The sequence below is a fragment of the Triplophysa rosa genome, linkage group LG10 (assembly GCF_024868665.1).
Source record: "Triplophysa rosa linkage group LG10, Trosa_1v2, whole genome shotgun sequence".
NCBI lineage: Eukaryota > Metazoa > Chordata > Actinopteri > Cypriniformes > Nemacheilidae > Triplophysa > Triplophysa rosa.
Genome location: NC_079899.1, coordinates 18,208,821 through 18,233,221, shown reverse-complemented (window position 1 = coordinate 18,233,221; position 24,401 = coordinate 18,208,821). Strand labels below are relative to the sequence as shown.

General features: G+C 37.9%; 1 protein-coding gene across 2 annotated transcripts in view; it reads left to right on the top strand.

Annotated features, from left to right (window-relative positions):
• Positions 1 to 18,850, top strand: part of ttc27 (tetratricopeptide repeat domain 27) — a 74,940-nt gene extending 56,090 nt beyond the window's left edge. For both annotated transcript variants that reach the window (XM_057344256.1, XM_057344257.1), the window contains exons 13-20: positions 2,351 to 2,578; positions 4,132 to 4,230; positions 4,893 to 4,945; positions 6,463 to 6,628; positions 14,072 to 14,269; positions 15,251 to 15,362; positions 17,953 to 18,053; positions 18,341 to 18,850. In XM_057344256.1, the coding sequence (XP_057200239.1) occupies positions 2,351 to 2,578; positions 4,132 to 4,230; positions 4,893 to 4,945; positions 6,463 to 6,628; positions 14,072 to 14,269; positions 15,251 to 15,362; positions 17,953 to 18,053; positions 18,341 to 18,460 (1,077 nt within the window). In that variant the 3' untranslated portion in view covers positions 18,461 to 18,850. The remainder of the gene's footprint in view (positions 1 to 2,350; positions 2,579 to 4,131; positions 4,231 to 4,892; positions 4,946 to 6,462; positions 6,629 to 14,071; positions 14,270 to 15,250; positions 15,363 to 17,952; positions 18,054 to 18,340) is intronic.
• Positions 18,851 to 24,401: the final 5,551 nt, after the last annotated feature.

The following is a 24,401-nucleotide window of genomic DNA, read 5'->3' as shown; positions in this document are numbered from 1 at the left end:
CCCAGAAAGCTTTTGGAAAAGCTCATTTGGTTTTCCAAAGCATTGAATAATGATCTTAATCTGTTTAAAAAGAGTGAAATTCTGAATTACTGCTTCATTTACTTCTGAAGTTTAATATTGCAAAAATTGTGCTGAAGTGTATTACTGAATAAAATCTTGACATAGTTAAAGGGCTAGTTCATCAAAAATGAAAAATCTGTCATCATTTACTCACCCTCAGGTTGTTTCAAACCTGTAAAAATGTCTTTATTCCAATGAATACAGAGAAATATATTTGGAAGACTGTTAGCAATTTTCAGTTCTGGGACATCATCCACTACCATAGTAGGGAAAAAAATATTGTATTTTTTTGTTCTGTTTAACACATAATGAGATATTTTGAAGAATTTAGGAAAACAAAGATTACTCGGGCACCTTGAAGTAATTTATACAAAGATTATAAAAATTATACAAAGTAATGTATTAATTATACAGGTATGAAATTACATGAGCGTGAGTGAATGATGACAGAATTTTCATTTTTGGATGAACTATCCCTTTAACGACCACAATAACCTCTTGGTACCTTTATACACCCCTGCAGATGTCATTGACTGATCTAAAAAAATTCTTCCACTATTTGAATGGTCCAAGAGAAAATGTTAAGGGTTGACCAAAGTTAGGTAGGGGGAGTGCGTGCGTCCTTGTGGGAAATGGTGAGAGCCGAATATATTTTAAAGTTTGAACGTTTGTTGGATCATTGCAGTCTTTTATTGTGCTCTCTAAAACCAGTTTTCTCTTCCGAAATTTCCAACCCCTGTTATTACCAGTGTAACTGCTAACCCAGTCCCAGATTAGCATCCATTTGAGCTCCTGCCAGGCGTGAGGAAACTGCAGCCTGGCTGTTTGTTACTGGGCTGCGTGAAACTTCATTGCTGGTTATTGGACTTTGGTCAGCTGGTCTGGACTCAACAGCAGATTGTTGTTAGCATGGAATGCGAAGTGTGCACTTTATAACGGCCGTGAGGAACAAAGGATCATTCAAGTCCTCTCTTTTTTCATCCCTTCTCTATTTCACTCTCTGCTGCTCTCTCGCTCTTTTTCACCTTCCTACACTTATTTTTTTTTCTTTTAGAAGAGAAATGTGAGACTTTTTGTATTGAAGTAAATAGCTTTTTCATCTTTTGTATAGGCTTTCAGGTCTTAAGTGTTTTTTCTCTTGTTAATGTACCTATTGTATGGAGGAAGAAGAAATATTGTTCCCACTTCTCAATGCGTACTGGTAAAAAAATAAATAAGCACGCAAACAGAAGTGCTAGCCAAGCCATGTGAATTTTATAGCTGCCTGCCCCCTTCTCCCACTGTGGCTGCACTTCTGAGCATTTGCGAAAAGCTCTTTATCCACCCGTCCAGTGTATAACAGCAGAGGTGGAAGGGCATATGAGAGCCGCGCTGTAATATCGCCTCACATCCAACTTGTTTGAGCTTGAAGCCACATTTACTTGGATTGTATAGAGGCCATATGTTAACTGCATTTCGGTTTAGCTAAGCTTAAAAACAGTACATGGGCTTTTATATCACAGTAATGGTTTTAGGAGTGTGTGAAGGATTTTTCACACAAAGCTGTTTTATGGTTACCACACACGCTGAAGATATGTTGGTTTATGTTGTGAGTCCATTACATTCCCAAAATATGTGCCTATTTTTTTCAATGTATTTAGTCTAAATCTAACATTGATCAGTTTAAATCTTGTTTGGAGCATAGCAAAGTGTTGTACTAGCTAATTTTTGCTGATACTTATGGCAGGGGTCCAATATGAACATTTGGCAAGTGCTTTGACTTGAGTGAATACAGTCAGTGTTCAGTAACTTCAGCATAATTACAGTCAAATGTCAATATTTCATTATTTCAAAGTTAAATGTTAAATTTCTCAAAGTGTTAGTTCACCCCAAAATGAAAAGTTCACCCTCTTGACATTTTAAACCTGTATGACTTTCTTCTACAAAATACAAAAGAAGATATTTTGAAAAATGTTGGTCCGCATTCACATCTATTGTATGGACATAAAACCAGTGTTTGGTTAATGAATGCCAAAGGTTTTCTTTTACCAACATTCCTCAAAATATCTTCTGTCTTCTGCAGAAAAAAAATGACACAGAGGTTTGATATGACATGATAGTAAATGATGACATAATTTTCATTTTGGGGTGAACCTTTTAACATTGACTTTGGCTATTAACGTAGTTTCTTGAAAAATGTTTTATTACTGGTTATTACTAACAACCATACCCCGGTCAGTTTTTATATTTAATGTGACTGTTTATGAATTAAATTTCATAGAATTTAGTCTGTTGGCACTTTCCTTCTCAGGCAGAGGAGGTTTTGAGGCGGGAACTGGAGAAAAAGGAGACCCCGTCTCTGTACTGCCTGTTAGGAGATGTGCTGAAGGATCCCCAGTATTACGACCGAGCGTGGGAGCTTTCCAAACACCGTAGCGCACGCGCCCAAAGGTCTAAAGCTCTGCATCACCTCCGGAACAAAGAGTTCCAGCAGTGTGTGGAATGTTTTGAGCGCTCCCTCAAAATCAACAGCATTCAGGTATGACGCACACAGACTCATGCTTGCATTGAGAGCCAGATTTACTAAACAGGGCAAAGTTGCGCGAGAGCGCAATTTCAAGAATGCGCCAATGAGAATGGACATTTCTGTGGGTTATTTACTAACAAGGCGCACGTTACAAAAACACTGGCGCAATATCTCATTCCCATAATGACCAATGCAATCTACCAAGAGCAGCGCAAATTAGCGCATGGTTTAAGATGTGCTTTTTTGAGCGTTAAATAAAGCCGCAAATACCAGTACAAGGAGTGCAAACCTTAGTAAATCGCTCTGCGTGATTCATTTAAATACTCTCCTCCCTAAAGTTTACGTCTGAAGAAGAAACTCCTACAAATCCATATGCAATAAGGTCAGTCGCAAAAACACCTAGCCAAAATCACCAAATTAGCACATTTTCAGTGCTAATTTGAACTGCGTGTCTTTAGTAAATACAGACAGTAGTTTTTTTACACCAGAGGAGGTGTTTGCGCTGTTAATTTAATTATACATTTAGCCCTGTGTAGCTTCCTGTCCTGTAAGTGCTGATAGACATGAAGTTGCACCTTTTTTCTAACAAAACAGAGCTCATCCAAACAAGGAAACATTTGTTTAGTTCGTACAACTTTAAAAACATTTGAACATCCAAAGTAATTTAATTCAGCCTTTGATAAATTAAATGAAATTGAATGAAATTTATATCAGTTCACACGTTTGTTCATAATAGCCATTCGACATGAAAATGAAGTGGTGGTGTTTCGGTATTGTTTGATTTGATTCTGCAATTTGATTCCATTTTTACATGAAACACAAATTCATAGTGATCAATCCAAATTAGATTTCTATAAATCCAAATCCAATCCAATGTTTTGCCTTGAAACTTTTCTGTAGTTAAAATGAACTGACACTGTCGGTAAGAAAAGGGTCACTGATGTCTCCACCAGCTCTGAGTGTTTGAGAGCTTCTGGTATATTTTGATATGGACCACACATGCACACAAACTCTAGAAGAACATCAAAGGCTGGTATGTTCAGAGAGGATTGGCAGAGAACAAGATGAACACACAGAAGCGGTATGGCAGTGTATATTCGAGTGGTATCAGGTTCCCCGAGACCCCCGAAACGTACACGGCCTCCTTTCCCGTTCTTCATTTCTCCCTTCATCCATAATGCAGAAGCGAAGGCAGCAATAAGACAAAGTAATTTTCCCTAGGGACTCATTGTTGACCTCGGCGTGATCTTTTAACACCATCTCGGAGCTGTGCCTCGCGGCTCTGCTTAATGCTGTCTGCAGGGCTAGACCTGGAATTAAAGATGGACCGGGGCCAGACGGAGATGCAAAGATGAGGATGAGGGAGCAGAAATAGATGATTTAAAACATAAGAAAGAGAAAAGGGTGGATTGGGAGACGGATTGCTCCAGGTTATAGGTTCAAAAGACACCATTAATTTTTAGTGCCCGAATAACATCTTAAAAGACAAGAGGAGCACTTGAAGTCTGTCATTTATTTTCTTTCTGCCCTTTTTGACCGTATTTAATCTTTCTCCGTCTCTGCAGCTTGGTGTGTGGTTCTCCCTGGGTTGCGCTTATTTCGCGCTGAAAGGCTACGAGGGCGCCGCCAAAGCTTTCCAGAGGTGTGTCGGGATGGAACCAGATGTAAGTCACATGATCACGCAGGTCACATGGGTTCCTATAAGCAGATCAGCATCACCTGATCATAGAGATATGGGGTCGGGGGGGTTTTCACTTACTGATCCTTTTATGTGCCAGAGGACTGTTTTGTTATATGAAGTCACTAAAAAACATGTTAAAAACTGTTTTTCATTTTTGTTACTTTTCAAACATTTTCACCACAAAGTGTTTAAGTTTAAACGTACAAGTTATATATCGCACAAATTCTCCTGTAATGTGTAATGTTAAATAAACAGGTGAGGTGTTAACTTTATTTTTTAGGAGTCCATAGGCACTAAAAGTGCCCATAGGTGATAAACATCTTAACATTTGATTTGGTTCTGCAAGTGCTTCCCTGTATTTGTGTATTATTTAGGCTTGTACTCGCCTCTCCTTTTTTTCTGGATTTTATGCATCTATAAAGCCCATAGGAACAGCATTAGATGTAGTGCAGCTGTTAATTGTGTACTTAAAATTCAACTGTTGTCAAGGGCCAGACTTAAAACTCCATCCAGGAAACCAGTAAACAAGCTTCTGCAAAGTATTCTCTGTGTCTGGTTTTCAAGGAGGTTTATTATTTACCACAATTTACTTTGACAAATGACTTGAACCTATGGACCTCACTATCGTTTTCTTTCCCCATTCAGAATTCTGAAGCATGGAACAACCTCTCTACGGCGTACATTAAACTGAGGATGAAGTGAGTACATGCTCAAATGCAAGAAATGAAGTCTACTTCAAAAAGATATGAACACCAAGCTGTTTTTTGATCCAACACTGTACCTTTAAAAGGATAGTTTACCCAAAAATGAAAGTTCTGTAATCATTTACTTAGCCGTAAGTTGTTTCAAACCTGTATACATTTTAGTGTTCCAAAAGAAGATATTTGGAAGAATGTTTTAACCAAACAGTTCTGGGGCCCCATTGACTTCCATAGCAGGAAAGGAAACTACTATGGTAGTCAATGGTGCCCCAGAACGGTATATATTTTGTGTTCAAAAGAACAAATAAATGTATACAGTTTTGACACAACATCAAGGTCAGTAAATGATTTTTTTTTCATTTTGGGGTAACTATCCCTTTTAGACCGTTATGTACAGTAAACGTAAAGCTCTGCTATGATTGGCCAACCTCCTCCTTTTCTCATTTTTATAGAGGTGTGTTTGCGTGTGTGCAATGTATGGCTTTACAATAGCACTTCTCGCACGCTTTTATCTCCCTCGCATCGCCACCATGTACAGACGTTAGATAAGCCCATTCAGGTTTGGGTTGACCTGATGTATGCAACGTGTCTGTGTTTTCCCCATCCTGCATCAGCTGAGGAGCCTCTTGGGCCTCCCTGCTTTTCAATTACAGCAGGAACGACTTTGGCAGCTGTAATTGCAAAGATAAATCTTCTGCGTGCTCTTGCTGCGTCTACCCCAGAAGCCGTCGCAACATCTACCAGCCGGCCAATATTAACCAGATTTCAGAGCTGAATGCCAGTTAGGACATTTGCTGCGCTGCATGATTGGAAGAGGTTGTGCTGTTTTCCTGCGAGAACCGAAGGTCTTTCCTGGAACGCCACTGTAACAGCAAGCACCTGAGGGATTCTGGGAATGATTTCTCTCCTCCTCTGCTTCTAGTCCAATTAGCCCGGTGCATTCATCCCTGAGATGAGGCTTTGAAATCTTCTATTAAAAACTGATTAATGCTTGCAGGGAGCATCCAGAACAGAGCAAGTGTGTGTGTGTGCACCAGCATTCACTTGTTTAAAGGGAGCTTGAGCTTCATGTTATATTAAAACTCATGTGTCATATTCTTTGGTGACAGCCCTTGTAATAAATGTAGGCTCCGTTACAAAATCTACTGAGCTGTCTTGCCGTCTACTGCATACATAGCATGAACACATGAACCATTTGGTTGATTCATAACTTAAGACATAATCATATTGATAAGCTAACAATGCAAAAATCTGAGTTAAACCATTTTTAACAATTTTATACTTTTTATCCATCATTGATTTTTCTTTGGCTCATGAGCAATGCACGCTAGGTTTTGGAATAGAGCTGAAGTAATCTGGCAAACCCCTTTTGCAAGATTTGGCAATAGTCTGTTTTTGCAGCGAAGCCCCAAAGCTGTACTTTTTGTTCACGGAGATGCAGACCTCATCCAGTAAAACTGTACTGCGTGTAGTCTCTGTGATAAACACTGGTGTTTTTCTTTTGTGTGTGGCAGGGAGAAGGCGTTCCGCACTCTTCAGGAAGCACTCAAGTGTAATTATGAGCGATGGCAGATCTGGGAGAACTTCATCGCTGTGTGTATAGATCTGGGCGAGTTCAGTGAAGCTATCAGAGCGTACCATCGTCTCATGGACCTGAAGGACAAATACAAGGATGTGGAGGTGGGTCGACTTCACGGTTAACCTTCAGACAGACACTAGACTCTGAATATCCATAAGCACTTGGGAAAAAAACTTTTGGCTTGTTTAACCTGCGTGAAGCAGCTGGATTTTTGTCTTGTGTGTTGCTTGTCATCACAGCTTCCAACCCAACTAACAGCTGCCTGACTGCATGCATAGATGAAACATTTGTGTGTGCATGCACGTGTGCCTGTTGAGTGATGTGCTACTGAGTGGGACTATAGACCACTTCACAAGATGCGAACACTGGTCCAGAGGCACTTGGTTTCATTTTTATTGATTTTATATCTTACATATAAAAGTACATATTTTATTATATATTTTTATTTAAATTTTTATTATTATTATTCATTTAATCCTTTTGATTCTGTTCTAAATGTTCTGTTGGTTGTATTTTGTTGAAACGTTTGTGTAGTGTAAAAAAAACTGAAACAAAGTTCTTCTGGACCAGCATTAAACCAATGTTGTTTACGTCGTCCAAAGAGGTCTATATGAGTGTGTGTGCTTTTGTGTTATTTCGGGACATAGTTTTGAAGTTGGATACCTGATACCTGAAAATGTCAGACTTTAACTTCTGAGACAGTTATAAACTGACTGTATATAGTTACTGTATAGTTCATACGGCACGTCCGCATTTAAAGACGCACTGAAGTACCTTACAGGTAAACATACAGCTTTGTTGTTGTTGATGTTATTTCTACTGAAACAGGAAGTTACATATTTAGTGTGGCTCCTCCTCCTTTAGTGAATAGTGCTTTGTTTTCCTGACAGCCTGGAATTTGATGAGAAGCTAAAGTGCAAAATAATGTCATAAATATCGTTGATCCGTTTTGGCTGTTAATTTTGAATATTTATTTTAAGGCTAACATATTCATACTTTAAGTAAAAAAATAATAATTTAATTTCATGGGGACTTTAAACAATCTATTGTATAAATCAGGGTTTCCCGAACTGGGGTTCGCAAACCTCTGGTGGTTCACAAGGGAACTGCAGGGGATTTGTGAGGTACACTGTATGTTTACCAGTGCACATTCAAGTTGTTTTTATTACTTCTATAACGTTTAAATAGCAAAGAAATGTTTAGAAATAACAATAGTTATGTAAAATACTTCTTAAAAAACCTCAAGACAGAGCTATGTGCTATTAAGTTACTTAAATATTTGCTTGCTCAGGGGGAGCACCGCTCATGGGGTACTTCAAGTAATAAATGATTTAGGTTAAAGGGGTTCGGCTGACAAAAAGCTTGAAAACCCCTGGTATAAATGAATTGATATTTCCAAAACATTGAAAATGAAGTATTTAAAGCAATACATACAACGAATACAGTGTATTTAGATTAGCTGGTGTCATAACACGTCTTAAAGCTCTACGCCATTAGACACATTTGTGCTGCCGTTGCTTGATGTTCCAGCTGCTACATCCTATTAAATGTGTCGTTTGTTTTATCATTTGGTAGTCAGATGCCTGGTAGTTGTTTACATCCTTCCATTTACAGCCACTCCTGGGTCACCACGACGACAATAAATTACCTTTTATTTTCACAGATATAATGGCTCTACCTTAAAAAAAGAAGCTAGATTGCGCATCTCTAATTTTTAAGCACCAACCTCCCCCACTGTGATCTGTACAAAAGAATCTTAAATGCTCGCTGTGTATAAACAAGTGGCAAATTAACTGGCCCAAACACAGATAACACTGCAAGATAGATGTAAACAAGCACATGTAAACTGTGTATTAATCCTTTTTGAGGAAGTGTGTTGACTTAATTCAGAGCAATTATGTTGAGGGGAGACGTTTGGGCTCCAAAAAGGAAACAAATGTTTTTTGTTTATGGTTGCATGGGAGCAGATTTAATCTTGTTTCAGTTTGCTAATTGTTTCATGGCTGCTTTTTCGCACACAACACTGTTTGAAGAATCTTCTTGACTTACCCGTTCACACTGTTAGGAAGTTTAGGGTCAGAAATAACCATCACTTGGTGCAAAAATGCCTCTGAAACTAGACAAAAATAATTTCATTAAAATGTGGGAGCAAAAAATTATATTAGTTAAAATAATAATAGTAAAAAATTAAATAATGAATAATAAACCAAATAAAAACTTTGAATTCATGTTTATTTTTTTATTTGCTACAAGCATCTGGTATAGTTCTTATTTATGTCTAGTTGTATTTAATATAATTTTTTTATGAAATATTTAGTCATCAAAATATTTATAATTTATAATAAAAGTAATTAATATTCTACATGAAAGTAAAAAAATGTTTTTAAAAAATGATAATAGTGGAAACTCTAAAATAATAATAGCAAAAATAATAGTAAAAAAAGTTTTTGAATTCATGTTTATTTGTTTATTCAATATTGTAGCATCTGTTATAGTTCTTATTTATTTCTAGTTGTATTAATATAATTTTTTAATGATTTATTTAATCATCAAAATAATATTTACAATTTATGATAAAAAGAATTGATGATAAATTCTTTCTAAAGAAATATTCCATATGAATGTCTAAAATTGTTGATTGATGCATTAAAAATTCCATTTAACACCTCATAGAATAGGTGTTTTCTGACAATTGTAAAGAATTCAGTTTTCTTTTTCTCTTCACAAACTCATACCTAACAATATTTTCCCCTCCGTTTTCAACTGTGTGGATTATTCATTTATTGGTTTACGTCCAGCTAGCAGCTCAATTAAAAGTTATGTCATGAAAGCACAGAAGTTGAGGAGGTCAACTCTAGCATTCTAGAGTTCTCCTCCAGCCCACCAGAGGATTTCAGAATGTAATTGGCATCTTGAGTTTAGCCAGACTCAAAATCATCACTCACTCCTCTCCGCTTTTCCTTTTATTCCCTTTATCATCTCCCACCGCACAGAAACCCCTCAGAACTCATGTTAGTGGGAAATTAGATGAGAGCATCCGTTTAATAAAGAGAAAATGTTGTGTATGTTAATGCATCTCAGTATGCGGTCATAAGTCTTGTGTCTTTCATTGATCCCGCCATTAATTCACATTCCACAGAGAATGATCCATCCAGAGCTAAAAACAGAATTCAGATGCATCAAGTATACTCTTATCTCGCTCTCTCTCCATCTCAGCTCCATTCTTCATTCCCTCGCTTGTCCCGAGAGAATACTACCTCACTCCTTTTCACGCTATAAGCGGATCGTGCAGGAATTACACCCAGACACCCGTTCGGTATCACTTCCCCCATCATGAGGGGGAGGAGTCGTATTCAGGAAGCCAATATAGTCATTTCATATGTTCCAATTCACCAGCGAAGAGTCACAGATAATGTCCTGACCCCAAATTTAGACACGATTTTTGGATATTTGTATTTGGGTGTATACAGTAGATTGATTTTAGGGTGAGTGGATGAGTGAGTACAAATTTAATGTCTAAAAGTATAGATTTGATGCCCTCACATGCATTTTTTTGACTGGTTGGGAGCAACTTTTGCTGCTTTATTGCCTAAAGATAGGATGGAAGTTTTCTTGAATGTAGAAAATATTATAGAAGATATCTGAAATATTTAAACATGACATTTGTTCCCGCTGTGTTTTGACAACGCTGAAACAATTATCAAATGTTCTTAATCCTCCTGATAATGACCTTTATCGACCTCTACACAGTAATAGAGCCAATAGAAATGAGGGGACTGCGGTGTATGTAAACAGAAATGGATAACTCTTAAGATAATGAAAACATAACGTTTCTTTATGTATGGTCTTTATACACCTCTGAAGACATAGTTATGTATAGTATATTGCATTTCTGTCGATAGATCGTCTCCTTGCACATTGGACCTTTAATGCTCCAGATGAGATCATTGAAAGTACCAGGGCTACTACGTTTTTTTAAATAATAAATACCTAATAAAGAAGTAAAGTACAAAATATCACAATTCTGGCAAATTCAACCTTTCAACACTCTTAAAAAAAATAAGGAAAAAGGCTTCAACATATATGATCTATTTCCTGAAATGAAGTCTGTCTGACTGAAGAATCACTATTAAGCATCGCTTCATCCTTTAGTCTTCAGATTTCAACACTTATAAAATAGGAAAAAAATAAGGAAAAAGGCTTCAACATACGTATATAATCTATTTCCTAAAACGATGTCTGTCTGACTGAAGAATCACTATCAAGCATCGCTTCATCCTATAGTCTTCACATGATAATTGATGGTCGTGTTGTTGTTGGTGACTGATGAGTCTATGAAGTGAAAAATGAGGGTCCAGAGGCCAAACCTCTGGAGGACTTGAGCAATATTACACCAACGACTCCAGTGACAAAGATCTCTGCACATCTGCCGAGCAGCCTGAGGAGAATTAAAAACACTGAGGAGAGATGACGGTTGTGAAGGTGAAGAAATGATAGCTGCAGGGGAAAAGACAGGCGTTGAGAAGATGAACCTGCGCTTTAGGAATGTGTATGTGTTCATGATTCAATGAGCAATGTGAGCGCACATGTGAGGTGTCATGACAACATGTGGTCCTTATATAAAACACACATTGAACTGTGTGCAGACTGTTTGCTCGGATTCTGTCTGTCAGTTTGCACTTGAGGTGTGAACATAAATCTTGTGGGATTATATTTACACCTACACTCGACTGCTCATGTACTGTGGGGTTCAAATCTCTGACATCGCTAGTAAAAATGCCTCTGCTGTATTTTGCAATGTAATACAATTGTTTTTATTACAGATTTGAGTAGAAAATTGACTTATAAAAGTATAGAATTTACACCACCACAATGTATCTTTCTGTCAGCCTCTTTCTTGCTCCCTGTCTCTCTTCATCTCTCTTTCTCGGTTTCAGAACTGCCCTCGTCTCTGCTTCTTGTTGTCACACACATGCATCGCATCTAAGGAATTATATGAAGCATGTAAAGTAAATTGGGGTCATTATTCCTCCTGCCTCATGCTCATGAACTGAAGTGCTCTGGAATGTTTGGAATGTGACATCATTAGTCAACTTTCCTGAAACTGTCAGTCAGAAAACACCTGTGTTTGTTTTATACATTTTTATATATATATATTTGGCTTTCCAAAACAGATTATGCATGTACGCTTTTTTATTGAAATTCTGTATATACGGTACCTGTCAAAGGTTTGGAAATGCATATTCTTCGTTTATTTTTTTCACCATTTGGAATAATAGTTAACTCGTCGAAACTATGGCGTAGGACAATTGGAAATGATGTTGTGACTAAAAGAATCTAAACTAAATTAAAGCTATGATGTATTTTAGCATCTTCAGGGTTGCCAACCCTTGACTACAATTTGCCAATTCATTCTCTTAGCATTTTATAAGCAGGCTTGAGGTTTCACCCTGGGATGCTTTTTAGGAACGAGTTCCCATCTATTCAGGGCTATGATTGGTTGTTTTCTTCATGATTTGGTCCACTGGTTTCAGAAATCATTTTTAAAAAGAGATATTCGTTTTCTAATGAAAGAAATTGATATATGTTTGTCTATAATAGTCATTTTAAACATTTAAGCAGGGGACTGGCAAAGGGCCTCGAAGGAATCGACCTTGCATCGCCGTGAGTGCACTGGCGCTATATGTCGACGGCGTACTAACCAATTAGAAACATTTTAGTCATGCGTTTGCTACATTTTAATGAGTACTGTATATACCGTAAATAAGCAAAAAGCACACTTGATGTGCACGCACACACATACACACAGAGTTAATGAACGCAGGTTATGGTTCTGCTTTAGTCATTACAGTTGGTGGTAGCTGCAGGATGGTAAGTGAAGGTTGTGATTAATAGCTGTAACACACACACAAACACAGAGGAATGTGAAGCCCAGCTTTCAGTTCGTGTGTTCTGGAAGCTTTGAGGGTGTGGTGCGCTTAGTTTAGATTTTGGCGTTTGAGGAGAAAGCTGCCTCTGTCTCTGACACACACACACATTAACAGATGCCTTTCAGGGAATCAGCTTCTTCTGACTAATCACTTCTCACTGAAGCGTTCGTAGTGTGACACACAAACTCGTGATCTGTAATGCAACATATTTGTTTTAGCCGTCTCCTCAATCATAATTCACCCACAAAGGTCATCATAATTCACTAAGAAAGGAGATGCACAAATGAAATAGACACGGAGAATTGCTTAATTGTCATTAAACAATGCAAAACATCTTAAGGTTTCTTAATGGCGAACGTAATTTTCGATTTTATTTTGGGGTCAGACGTGATCTCGACATGATACCTCACTATAAAAACTAAACGGTCAGGTCAAAAATATTTTTGCGGTAATCCACTTTATGCCATAAATGCTGTTGAGTTTAAATTAAACGTTTTATTTAAAGAGATATACTGTGATGATTCTTTCCATTTTCAGTTACACATGTCATGAAACTTTCTCAAACACATTGGATGAACTCTTCCTGGTGTCTCTCCTGGCACATGTACAAACTTTCGGGAGTGTTTGTGTGGTTATGTAAGCACAGCGTCTCTTATCTCACAGCTCTGCTGGTGGGATGTACAGTGTGTGTATGAATGAGGTGCAGAGAGTATTTCATCTCTCCTCATGTTACGTCTGTCAGCTCGGATCTACTCTGCGGCTTGGCCACAGTGTGTGAATCCATCTAACATATAACATTGAATGCTTTAGCACACAGACAGCGTGCCCTGCTTCAGAGAGTGTGTGCTGAAATCAAAGACGCGTTGGTTGAATGCCAGCTTGAAAAATGAGAATAGACAAATAGGTGTACAAATGATGGAAGAATGGAAATGTGTAAAGGTGACACATAATTAAAAAAGCATAATGATTAAGCCGTGCGCTCCAGTTCTGTTCTAAAACCTCTCGTATTGTCCACTTTCTTGGATTAAATTTGACTGAGCTTGCCGCAGTGCATTGTGAGATTGACTTCTGTGAGCATTAGACATACAATTCTGGGCTAATTTGGCTGAAGTGAAACATCATTTTGAAACACTTTCTGCATTTTCGTAAATATGTTATCTCCTTCGGCAAAGAAGTGACAACTTGAAGACATCTTAGTCCTGTGCAGCCACCATAGTGCTTCGAAAGGGAAAGGGAGGGGTGGAGTGAGCCGTTGGTTGCAATTCACCTCCTCACCACTAGCTGCCGCTAAATTTCATACATTGAACTTTTAAGAACTGTGATGCCCTGAAATGTTGCCTGTGTTTTAGAAGAAGGCATCTGTTTAATAAAACAAGGAAAATCTACGAATGCAGAGGTGAAGTTTAGAGATTTGTGTGTGTTGTGTCAAAGGGGGCAGAGGTCAAATGTGTAAAGGCTGGGTTCAGGTACTGCAAGAGGGTAAATGCTAATCCTACATTAGGATTTATACCGGTGGTGTCTTAACTGGTTGAGTTTAAACAGCAGTCATTCTCATTACCAAAACCAAGACTGTAAATATAAACGTGTATATCATTCTTTGTTGTTTTTAACCAGGTGTTGGAAATCCTTGTACGTGCAGTAGTTGACAATCTGACGGATCACCGTGGTGAACAGGCATCCAATCTTAAATCAAAGTTGCAAGAGCTCTTTGGTCGAGTCTCTGCACGATGCAGCACCGATGCTCAGATATGGAGGCAGTATGCTCGTCTTTATGGCAATGGCCATAGCAACAACATAGAAGATAATGAGAAGGTAAGATTTGTTTAAATGGTGATGATTGTTTAAGATTATGGCTGTCAGAATATCAGATTACTGCTTATAGTTATGAAGGGCAAAATAGTTTGTGGAATTTTTTTTGGAACACTTGAGCTATAGAGAGTTTATAACCATTATGGCAAAATGTTAAATGGGTGCAATACCACCACCTACTATGTTATCAGTATCATGGTTATTGTCATTGCATATCGTCGCTGTCCTTCTGAAATTTTGGATGTCCACTGTTTTGGAAAGAAATGGAAAAGCACTGTACTTTTAAAATGATGAAATACTGTGTTGTCACAGTTGACAAGCACTTTTTAATGCTTTTTATTGGTTGGTTATTTGCAAAACGCAGGGACAAACATAAAGGGTGACTAATAATAATGATTTATGGCAAAGATATGGAGATACAAGGTTTCATGCCAAGCTTTAGAATATTTTATTGGGTAGAAATTGTGAGGGGGACGTCAAGTATTATTGTGTACTTGGCGTTTTACTTTCCCTGCTCCTTTTGTAATACAGACATGAATCTTAGAGACCAAAAATAGAGGCATTCTTCTTTTTTGTATTGTTTTAACTTTTCAGTTACAGATAGACTGTAAACTTGTTAGCGCTTGAAAGGAAGTGCAAAGGATAGCCATTGATTTTGTAACTGATGTTTATGTGCGTATTTTATCGTTCCACGGAGACTTGTCGTCTTAAACCGTCTAAATGAGTTATATTTTCAAGCACGCTGTTATGCTGTTCTTCATCAACAGTAAACAAAGGAAATCATCGTGACCAATACCAATTTCCTTCTGCCGTGATTCTTAAATTAACTGAAACGCAGAGTTTCCTACTGGTAATTATCACATTGTGGTTGCGTTTATGTGCGTTCGTCTCGTAAATGCTGTATTCTGCTACGCATGTCGTGAGACACATACAGAAACTCTTTTAACATGTGGTGTATGTGTGTGTGTGTGTGTGTGTTTGTAGGCACTACAGTTTCTAAGTAAAGCCCATCAGTGCGAGACGCAGGCCACAGGCTGGGAGAAAGACCTCAGCAGCTTCAGATCTGTAGTGAAGGGGGCCAGAGACATGGCTAATGGTGAGAACACACACATACATGCACACAGGGATTTAACAATTTCAAGTCAGATTGTACTTAAGGATTCCAGCTCCTCCTATTTTTAGTTCTTCTTAGAAAGCATCAGTTCTTGAATCCCAAGTGTGCACAAGCGCTCCATTCACATCCACGGTCTAGATTTCTCTTTCACATGGCCATTTGAGAGAGAGACAGAATTGTGGTCCCTCACTCATGCAGGAGACGCTCTGTCATTGCTAATGTGGCTTCACGCGAGTCTTAAAGGGCTGATGGATTGAGAACATGCACCAGGAGCAAGAACGACAAACAAGCCTTTTACCCCCCTGACCTCCACCAGAGACGACATGCTGTAGTGTGCCTCTGTGTGTAGACATGTGTTTACTGTGTGTGTTTGCCAGCTGGGTTGTTTTTGCGTGTCTGTGTGTATCTCATTAAGCGGGATGTTGAGGGATGTTCAGTGCGTGTGTGTGTGTGTTGAATTAAACATCAGCTGGGACAGAGCGCAGGCTTCAAGCTGAATAGCAATTCTTCATATTCTTTCTTTCTAACGGTCTCTTTTATTCTCAAATTGGGCGTAACATGCGCTCAAAAAAGATGTTTGCGGCTTGCTCAATTTAGCTCATTTAAATGAGCTAATGAAACAAAATGAAACGTGGTATGAAATCCATTTGAGGAAACTATTCTAAACAATATTACATATTTAATCCATTTGCTTTGGGACTACATGAGTAATGTCCTTTGGTGTTTGTAGTATTGCTGAAACTGGGCTGGGGATTTCTAGTTACCAGCATGCTTTGCAGGGGGAGTAAAGATTAAAATTAAGTGTTAATTATATGTTTTTAAACAAGATTAGAAAATGGGATTTGCTTGTTACTTTTAGCGCTGTTTTTGGGGGAGGGTAGAAGAGTTGCTTTGTTAGTTTTATGGGTGTGTCCTTGTGGAGCTGGTAAATGAGGACTATACAGCCGCAGAAAAATTAAGATTAACAATTAATTTTCATTGAATCAGCATTGCTAGATTTATTATGGCCATTCCAGTCCAGTGTCTGTTGAATTTCAACAAAATTAAAGTTATAAAGTCATCCAACAGCAATGTGAAAGACACATGAGAAAACTGTCACACACAGTTTCACACAAAAATATTTTTGAAATTTTCCTAAATGCATAATATTACAGAAATATTACTCTTTTATTACTTAAAAGTGAATATGAACTTGGTTTCTTTGCGGTATTTGAGGTCTGAAAAAATACAGAGCATCTTTACTGTTATTTTGACTTTTTTCTCAAGTTTCATGTTCTGAAAATAAATGCAAATAGAAACAGTATTTTCATTTTGAAATTTTGGAGAAATATTGTTAGTAGTTCACAGAATGAAACCAAAATGATCGTTTTACTTAAACACATTCCTATAAATAGTACATTTCGAAAAACTGAAAATCATTTTGAAATGGTCTGTTAATTTTTTCTGCTGCTGTATGTTGTAGGTTGTAATTAATCTAAATCTAAGCTGATCTAAAAAAGTTATTTCCATTTCTAATGTGCACTATTGCTACCCGCTAGTAGTTAACTGAAAGAGATTCAGTTGGGCTCATACAGCGATTTCTTTTAATTTAATATGGTTTCTGCTTCGCAAAGTATTTGATTGGAGTTTCCAGTTTAATTTAATGTTAAGAAAACCAATTTCCAACGTGTGCAACCTCTATCCACATTCAACTTAGATTCATTCAGTTTTTTTCAACCTGGCATTTTAACATGTTCGCTTGTCATCGAAGCATCTCTCTCATACACGCATTCTCCTCTCCATCAGCATTTTGTCCTTGAGTTTTCCCACCATTTGTTATTGATCTTAATGATTTATAAAGGGGAGGCCCAGCAAATGTAGCAGAACCCTTCACACACCTCCATCCCTTCCCACTCATTCTGGCCTACTTTGTGTGTTCGTGTTTCTGCGTGTGTGCGAAAACCGATTGATGCAAGAGTGGATAAAGTATGTGAGCATATGTAAGAGGCCATTTTTCACTGGTTTGTGTATTCCCTTGTGCATTCGTGTAAATCTTGCTTTGTATTCATGTATGTGTTGGTCTGTATTAAAGGCACATCTGTGTGCGTGTGTGTTTTGTGAATGAGCTCCGGGCTCATTAATCACATCACTTTTCCTGCTGTCGCGGCTTCAGGCAAAAACATGGGGATGAGACAGCCAGTGAAAGAAAATAGAGACAGGGAGGATGTAAACGAGAGAGAAATAATAGCGTGCAGATGCATGTTGGGAGAGGGACTTCATAAGAAAATGTTTTTTTGAAGCATCAACATCAAGTATCATACTTCTCCACGTGACCATTACACATACTCCCTAGTTCTGACTGAGAACTAAATTGCAATACAGAAAATAATGATCATGTCTTTCTTTCCATAAGTCTTTGATTCTCGGGGCACAGACCTGACCGGTGATGACCCTTGACACATTTGCTGTCTCTCTCCCCGTCTCAGGCTCTGCAGCATACCGATGCTTAATGTCCCAGCTGCCCTTTCTAAACTTCTGTGACTCTCCTGGAGATGAAACTCATCAATTATTTCTCTCTCTCTTTCTCACTCAGTGGCTATCAGCTGTAGCAGGTCTAAGAACAACCCTCAAGAAAGTCTGCAGTTATTGTCCTCAGCTCGACTCAGTCTGAAGAGTCTGGTCACCAAAGCTAAAGTGAGTTTAAAATAATCACAACCTTTTAAGAACATGAGTTGTGGTCTCTTTATGAAAGATGCTTTAATTTAATAAGAAGGGTCCAAAAGTCATTTAAGAGGGGTGTACATGTTATAGAAATTTGATGAAAGGCAACATTTATGTGTTTCATTGGGAAACAAACACACCAGTGTATCATGCATCAGAAACCAGGAATGTGTATTAAAAAAATGAAATAAAGTCAATTTTAGTGTTGACTTAATTTCATTTCAAACAAAGCACTTATAATTACAGTTATCTCTTCACAGCAACTTTACACAGATGTTGCCACGGGAGATCTCCATGACGATCTCAGAGGTGATGTCACAGAGCTCGAACGGCTCATTACAGAACTGCAGGACCTGAGTGCCCAGCTGCGTAGCCAATGAGCAAAGCCATATCGCTATTATCCCGCCTTTTTCTCCAGACTTTGATTGGTGGATTGACAGCTTTCGATTGCTTAAACAGTATTTTAACGTCATGTTTTAAGCAAGAACTTCTCGTCTGGAGAACCTTTTTATGGTTCAGGAATTCATCACCATCACCTGTGTATTGGTTCAAATCAACAAAAAATGGGAAAAGGAATCGACCCTAAAAGGAAAGACTTTGGAACTGAGATTAACATTAACCAATCTCGGGTCAGTCTTTATTCTAATCTCAAATTCCATTATCACATGATCTGTGATTCTTCGTGGTCCCTAAGGCTGGAACTGAATATCCCACTGGTGTTATGTCCAAACGTGACTTTATCCAACTTTATAATAAATACTCAACTCTTTCTTACAAAAATGCCGTTGTGCTTGTTTTTTTGTGAATTTAGAAATGATCATTCAGTTAATTAATATTAAAGGATTAGGAGAGAGACACAGTCAGACGCACACAGAATAGTTTAAAATAAGATCATGCGAATATCCAGGTCACATGATATTAGATACTCTGTGTATTACTCTATGTCTGGTGTGCTCAGCTGAGCAAGTGTTGCATTAAGAGATGGCCAAGAGATGATTTGGTTCTTTGGTATCTTCCTCTGGATCTGAGCCCTTTTTGGGGCTGTTGTTTAGTGTTTGTTTGTTTACACACATGTAAATGCTGAAACATTTTTCATTACCTCATTTTCCATTGTACTTAAACCTTGGCGTAACATCTTGATTATGGCTGCTTTTAACCTAAGACTAAGCAATTGCATTTGTGCTTTTACCATCAAACACTGTGTATACAATAAGACCATTAACCTAGTGTTTACAAATGAACTGTGTGAAATCTAGAAATCTTGCTACCTACACCGTGTCTACACTGGATGCGACATGACAACCTGCTTGTGCTTAATGGGTTTGTCGCGCCACACTGCATCCAGTGTGGACAAAATTTTAAATTATAATGGTTTCTAATGTGTTTCTAATGTCTGTTGTCGTGTCACGTCTCGTCCAGTGTAGACACGGTGTAAGAAATAATAACTGAAAGGAAAGAATGAACAGTAAACACCACTGAACAAGAAAACCATGGGGTTTAACTGAAGAATCGGGAAAACAGGAGTACTACTAGAAAACCTTGGTACTTTATCTTATGCCCACCCCAGGACTTTATTGTGCAGACTATACTTAGACTTTCTTGTAAGACACATTCTGTACCATCTTAAAGACTCAATGAAATCAGATTTTTTGCTATTTAGTATAAAGTCCTAGTGAAATTAAAAATTACTATGCCTATTTTTTTCATGAAACATTACAGCGTTTATTGTAAAACGTTTATCAATGTGGGTCGTTCTCTTTTTTTTCATTTGTGTGCCCTCATAATCTGAAAATGTAAAAAATCCTTCCTGTTAATGACTATCCATCTTAAATTACATTTGTTAGACGGCTTGGACGGAGCATCCGTTAACTCCTCCCCTGCAACTGTCAGTCTGCTGCCAGTTCTATTTCAAAATGCATGGCTGTTTTTATAGGCCTACATCCAATCAAATTGCGATATCAGTTCACCAAAAATCTAAATCTAATAGAAATTCCATTTCACTCGGAAATGTGTCAAAATATGGAAGTTAAAACGATCGCAACTTCCGGTTCACGGTGACTTTAACGTGTTATGAATAGCTGTAACTAATATAGTCCAATAAATTGAAAAAAAATACATACCTGTAGAAGATATACTTTAAGCATTAAAAACAAACAGTCTTTCACGTCTACCAATACGGATTAACAATTTATTTTTACGTTTGCATCAAGGCATTTTGCAGACGCTTTTATCAAAAGCGACCTACAAGAGTGAGGAAACAATGAAGTGATGCATCTTAAAAGTGCTATAAATGGCCAGGTTTCACAAATCTGGACAATACCTGTTGAGAGACAGGAGGTTTAGGTTTTTGATGTTTATTAATTAAAGGTCCAGTGTGTAATTTTTGGAGGATCTCTTGACAGAAATGCAATATAATATAGGCTACATAAGGTGTATAAAGACCTTGCGTAATGAAGTGTTATGTTTTTCTTACGTTTGAATGAGCTATTTCTATCTTCATACACTGCGGGTCCCCTTACATGGAATTCTCCATGTTGTTTCTACTGTAGCCCTAAACGGACAAACTGCTCTACAGAGCGCGTTTGTAAATACGTTATCTCCTTCGGCAAAGAAGCGAAAACGCGACAAGATTTTAGTTCTGTGTCAGCCATCGTACACTCTTAAAAATAAAGGTGCTTGAAAGGTTCTTCACTGCGATGCCATAGAAGAACCATTTTTGGTTCCACAAAGAACCATTCAGAAAGGTTCTTTATAGAACCATCTCTTTCTTACCTTTTTATAATCTAATCATAAATAAAGGTTCTTTATGGAACCATTTAGACAGAAAAGGTTCTCATATGGCATTGTGAAGCACCTTTATTTTTAAGAGTGTAGCGTTTCGAAAGGGAGCGGTGGAGTGAGCCGTAGGTTGCAATTCGCAACCTCACCGCTAGATGCCCATAAATTTCATACACTGGGCCTTTTAAACGAACCGTTCCTGACAGTCTTGTCAAGTATTCACAGGTTTCTATGACATCATCTCGCACTTCAGCTTTTATAACTTGCATGGAGTGAGGTATACTAAGCATTTGGTTATTTTAAAGAGGGAGGGGCCACTCAGTATGTCCCACCCAAACATCCTTATCATAATTCATAAATTAGATTTTTAATTATCTCCTTACAAAAATGATATTCTTGCTATCTGCCCTTTTATTCCAGTAAATGGAAGTATGCGTATGTAAATGTATGTAGTTTATAAAGAGATTTCTATTTGAACCTCAGATTTCTTAGAAAAATGTCATTTTCGTGCTCTTTCTCAGCACTCTGGTCTGTCCTCTGAGGCATTACATCATGCCAGTCATTTTTCACTGAATGGTATTCGAGCATTAGAGAATGTCTGTTAGTAATTAGCTTTCATTGTCAGAGTGTTTTTGACCGTTAAAGAGAAAGAAGATAGCTACAATAACAAGAGTTTGGTTATTCATTGTTTGGTTGGTTACAGTGAATTGGTACAAAGACGGCTGTCTACCACAGAGAGCCTACAGGAAAGCTGGAGGCTAAGAAACATGAGACTGACACAAAGCAAACATCCGGTGTCTGTGTCCTGGGAAGAGCCATGTGAACTTGAAACACAATGTGAACCCACAATAGCAGGGCTGATCATTTACAATGAATACTTCTGTAAACGTTTTGTAGCATTAGCACAATGCAAGCTTTAGTTTCTGTGAGAAGACAAAGTTCAGAATAATTTAGGAATTGGCAAGATGTTATTAAACAAGTGTCAAGCTCATCCCACTTCTCCTGTAAGATGCCAACAGTAGGTGTTATAAGTCAGGTAGCGACTAAAACAAAACATTTGGCTTGAAAACACCTTATTACAACACCGAGCAGCAAAGAGAGACATCTGAGTGACTCCCACTGAGTGCCTCCCTGCTGGCTGTGGCAACAATCACAAAGCACATTTTTAGCTACATAAACTGTTAATTCCTCAGCACGGTTGTGTTTCCTCCCTCAGGGTGTAGTGATATCATTGATACAGTGTGATGTTCCTGTCCTCCTGCGGGATGGACGTGTGACTGCTGTATCATTTAACAGCATCCCTGCTGCTGTCCCTACCCAAATGAATAAGGTGAACCTTATGGCCTTTCATTATGTTTTCTCCCAGTTTATATAGCTATAAAAGGTTATCGTGTTTGACGCAAATGACCCCCCACATTCCAGCCGCTACTGTACTGATGCGGTCCAAGACATGAGTACAGGAAATGGAGTCTATGTAGGTCAAGTATTTAAATAACTCTAATATAAAAATATCTGGGGACGGTCAGAGTAAACAGAGTTGAGTAAATGTTACTCTGGCTGTTGTTCTTGCTGTACTTTGATGTATGGGTGGGTTCAATTCCCGAACCCTGAGTATTAAACTAACCCTCCGTCGTATGTGCTAAGAACTGAATGACACCTGGAATCAAACAGTTTATTGAGGGATTACAGCCTAGGGGGCGAAATATTAGAGATTTGGCGTGGGATCTTTAGGCTTAAGCCAAGCATCTAGAACACTCTAGGAACTGCATAGCACAGGTAGACCTACTGGAGAGTGACGTCACACGCCAGTGGTAACCTGTTGTGATGCAGAGAACGAAGAATGTTACTTGATGGGGCTGAGCTTTTTCTTATAAAGATTTCTGATCAATTTGAGGTGTATGCGGTGCTTAGTTTGTGATAAGGACAGCTTTATTTTATCGCAAATGATGTCAATTACACATCAAGGTGCTGCAGGCGCGAAGACTAATGTCTACTATAGACCACTTTGGAAAACGTAAGAAACGCTGGTCCCGAAGAACTTCCCGTTTCAGTTTTTTAACACTACACAAACATTTGAACAAAATACAACCAACAGTACATTTATAAACAAATCAAAATGTTAAACGAATATCTTTAAGATTTTATTATACATGCAAGATGGTTCACCAAAAATCATAATTCTGTCATCATTTCCTTGACATTCTTGTCATTTCAAACCTGAATGACTTTTTTGTCCATACAATAGAACTGAATGGGTACTGGCGTTGTTCGGTTACCAACATTCTTCAAAATATCATCTTTTTTTGTTCTTCAGATGAAGTCGTACAGGTTTTAAATGATGACTGAATTATAATTTTTGGTTGAACTATCCCTTTAAAAATAAAATAGAAACTGTAAGTGCATCTGGATCATCCGGTAAAGTGGTCTATACAGTTACATGGTTCCAGTCCTCTGATTGGCTAGGCACATTTCAAGAGTGCATATATGTTATACTGTATATAACAGCACTTTAATTTTTTTAAGATTTATATTTTGGTGTTTTTCCCATTATTTGGATAGTACAGTACGAGAGAGGACAAGAAGCGAAATGAGTGAAACGGGGTGGGATCAGGGAAGGACCTCGAGCCAGGATTCACAACGGCGTCACATTTTGGTATAGCACTTGCCCCCATCGGCTCCAACAGCAGTGTTTTGGGGTGATTTTTTAAGGCTTTGTTTTGACTTTGTTCTTCAATAACACCATATACACAGTTTGTTAACAGTGAATAATAGGAACCGATTATTAAGCTTGTGTTTATATAAACAATACACTGCTGTAATTTGGTTTAAATTAACAGGTACAGATTTTTTTTATTTTGGCACAGAGGACAAAGAAATGTAATATGAACCATCTCATTAAAACTTTTCTCTGTTATTTTTTTCTGGGCAGACTACCAAAAATTTGCCATTATCATTTTATTTCTCTCGCTCTCTTTCTCTTCTGGTCTTCTCTTGTTATGATGATGGTCATTATTTTTAAACTATAAATAGCTGTGACCCAAAAATAGCTTTGACACGGCTGTCTCTTTCTCTTCCTTAACTGAACGCGCATCAGCTATAAGTATTTGACCTGGCAGTTGTGTCTTCATATTTTCTTCCAATTAAGATGAACAATTGACAATTCAGAACTTTCTGGTATTGTATTTGTGCAGTGTTATTTACAAAAGCATAAGGCAAACACTAACGCCCGTTTGATTTTGTTAATCCTTTTTTACATTTAGATTTTTTAGGATGATCTAATTCAGCGAATACATTTTCTAATCTCAGTCAGAGATCTCCTTCCACATGCAATCCAATGCGTACAAGGAACGGTATTTTGTCTGTCTGTCTATCTGTCTGGCTCTCTCACCCACACACATCCTAAAATGGTTTCCGGGGAAGTTTCAGAGTCACCTTAAAGTAAGATATTCTGATAACAAGCATCTGTGGGAGGACAGAGACTTTGACTTTCTACTAAATTTAGGAAATGATGAGCATGTGAAAGAATGGATTGTTGCATGTTAA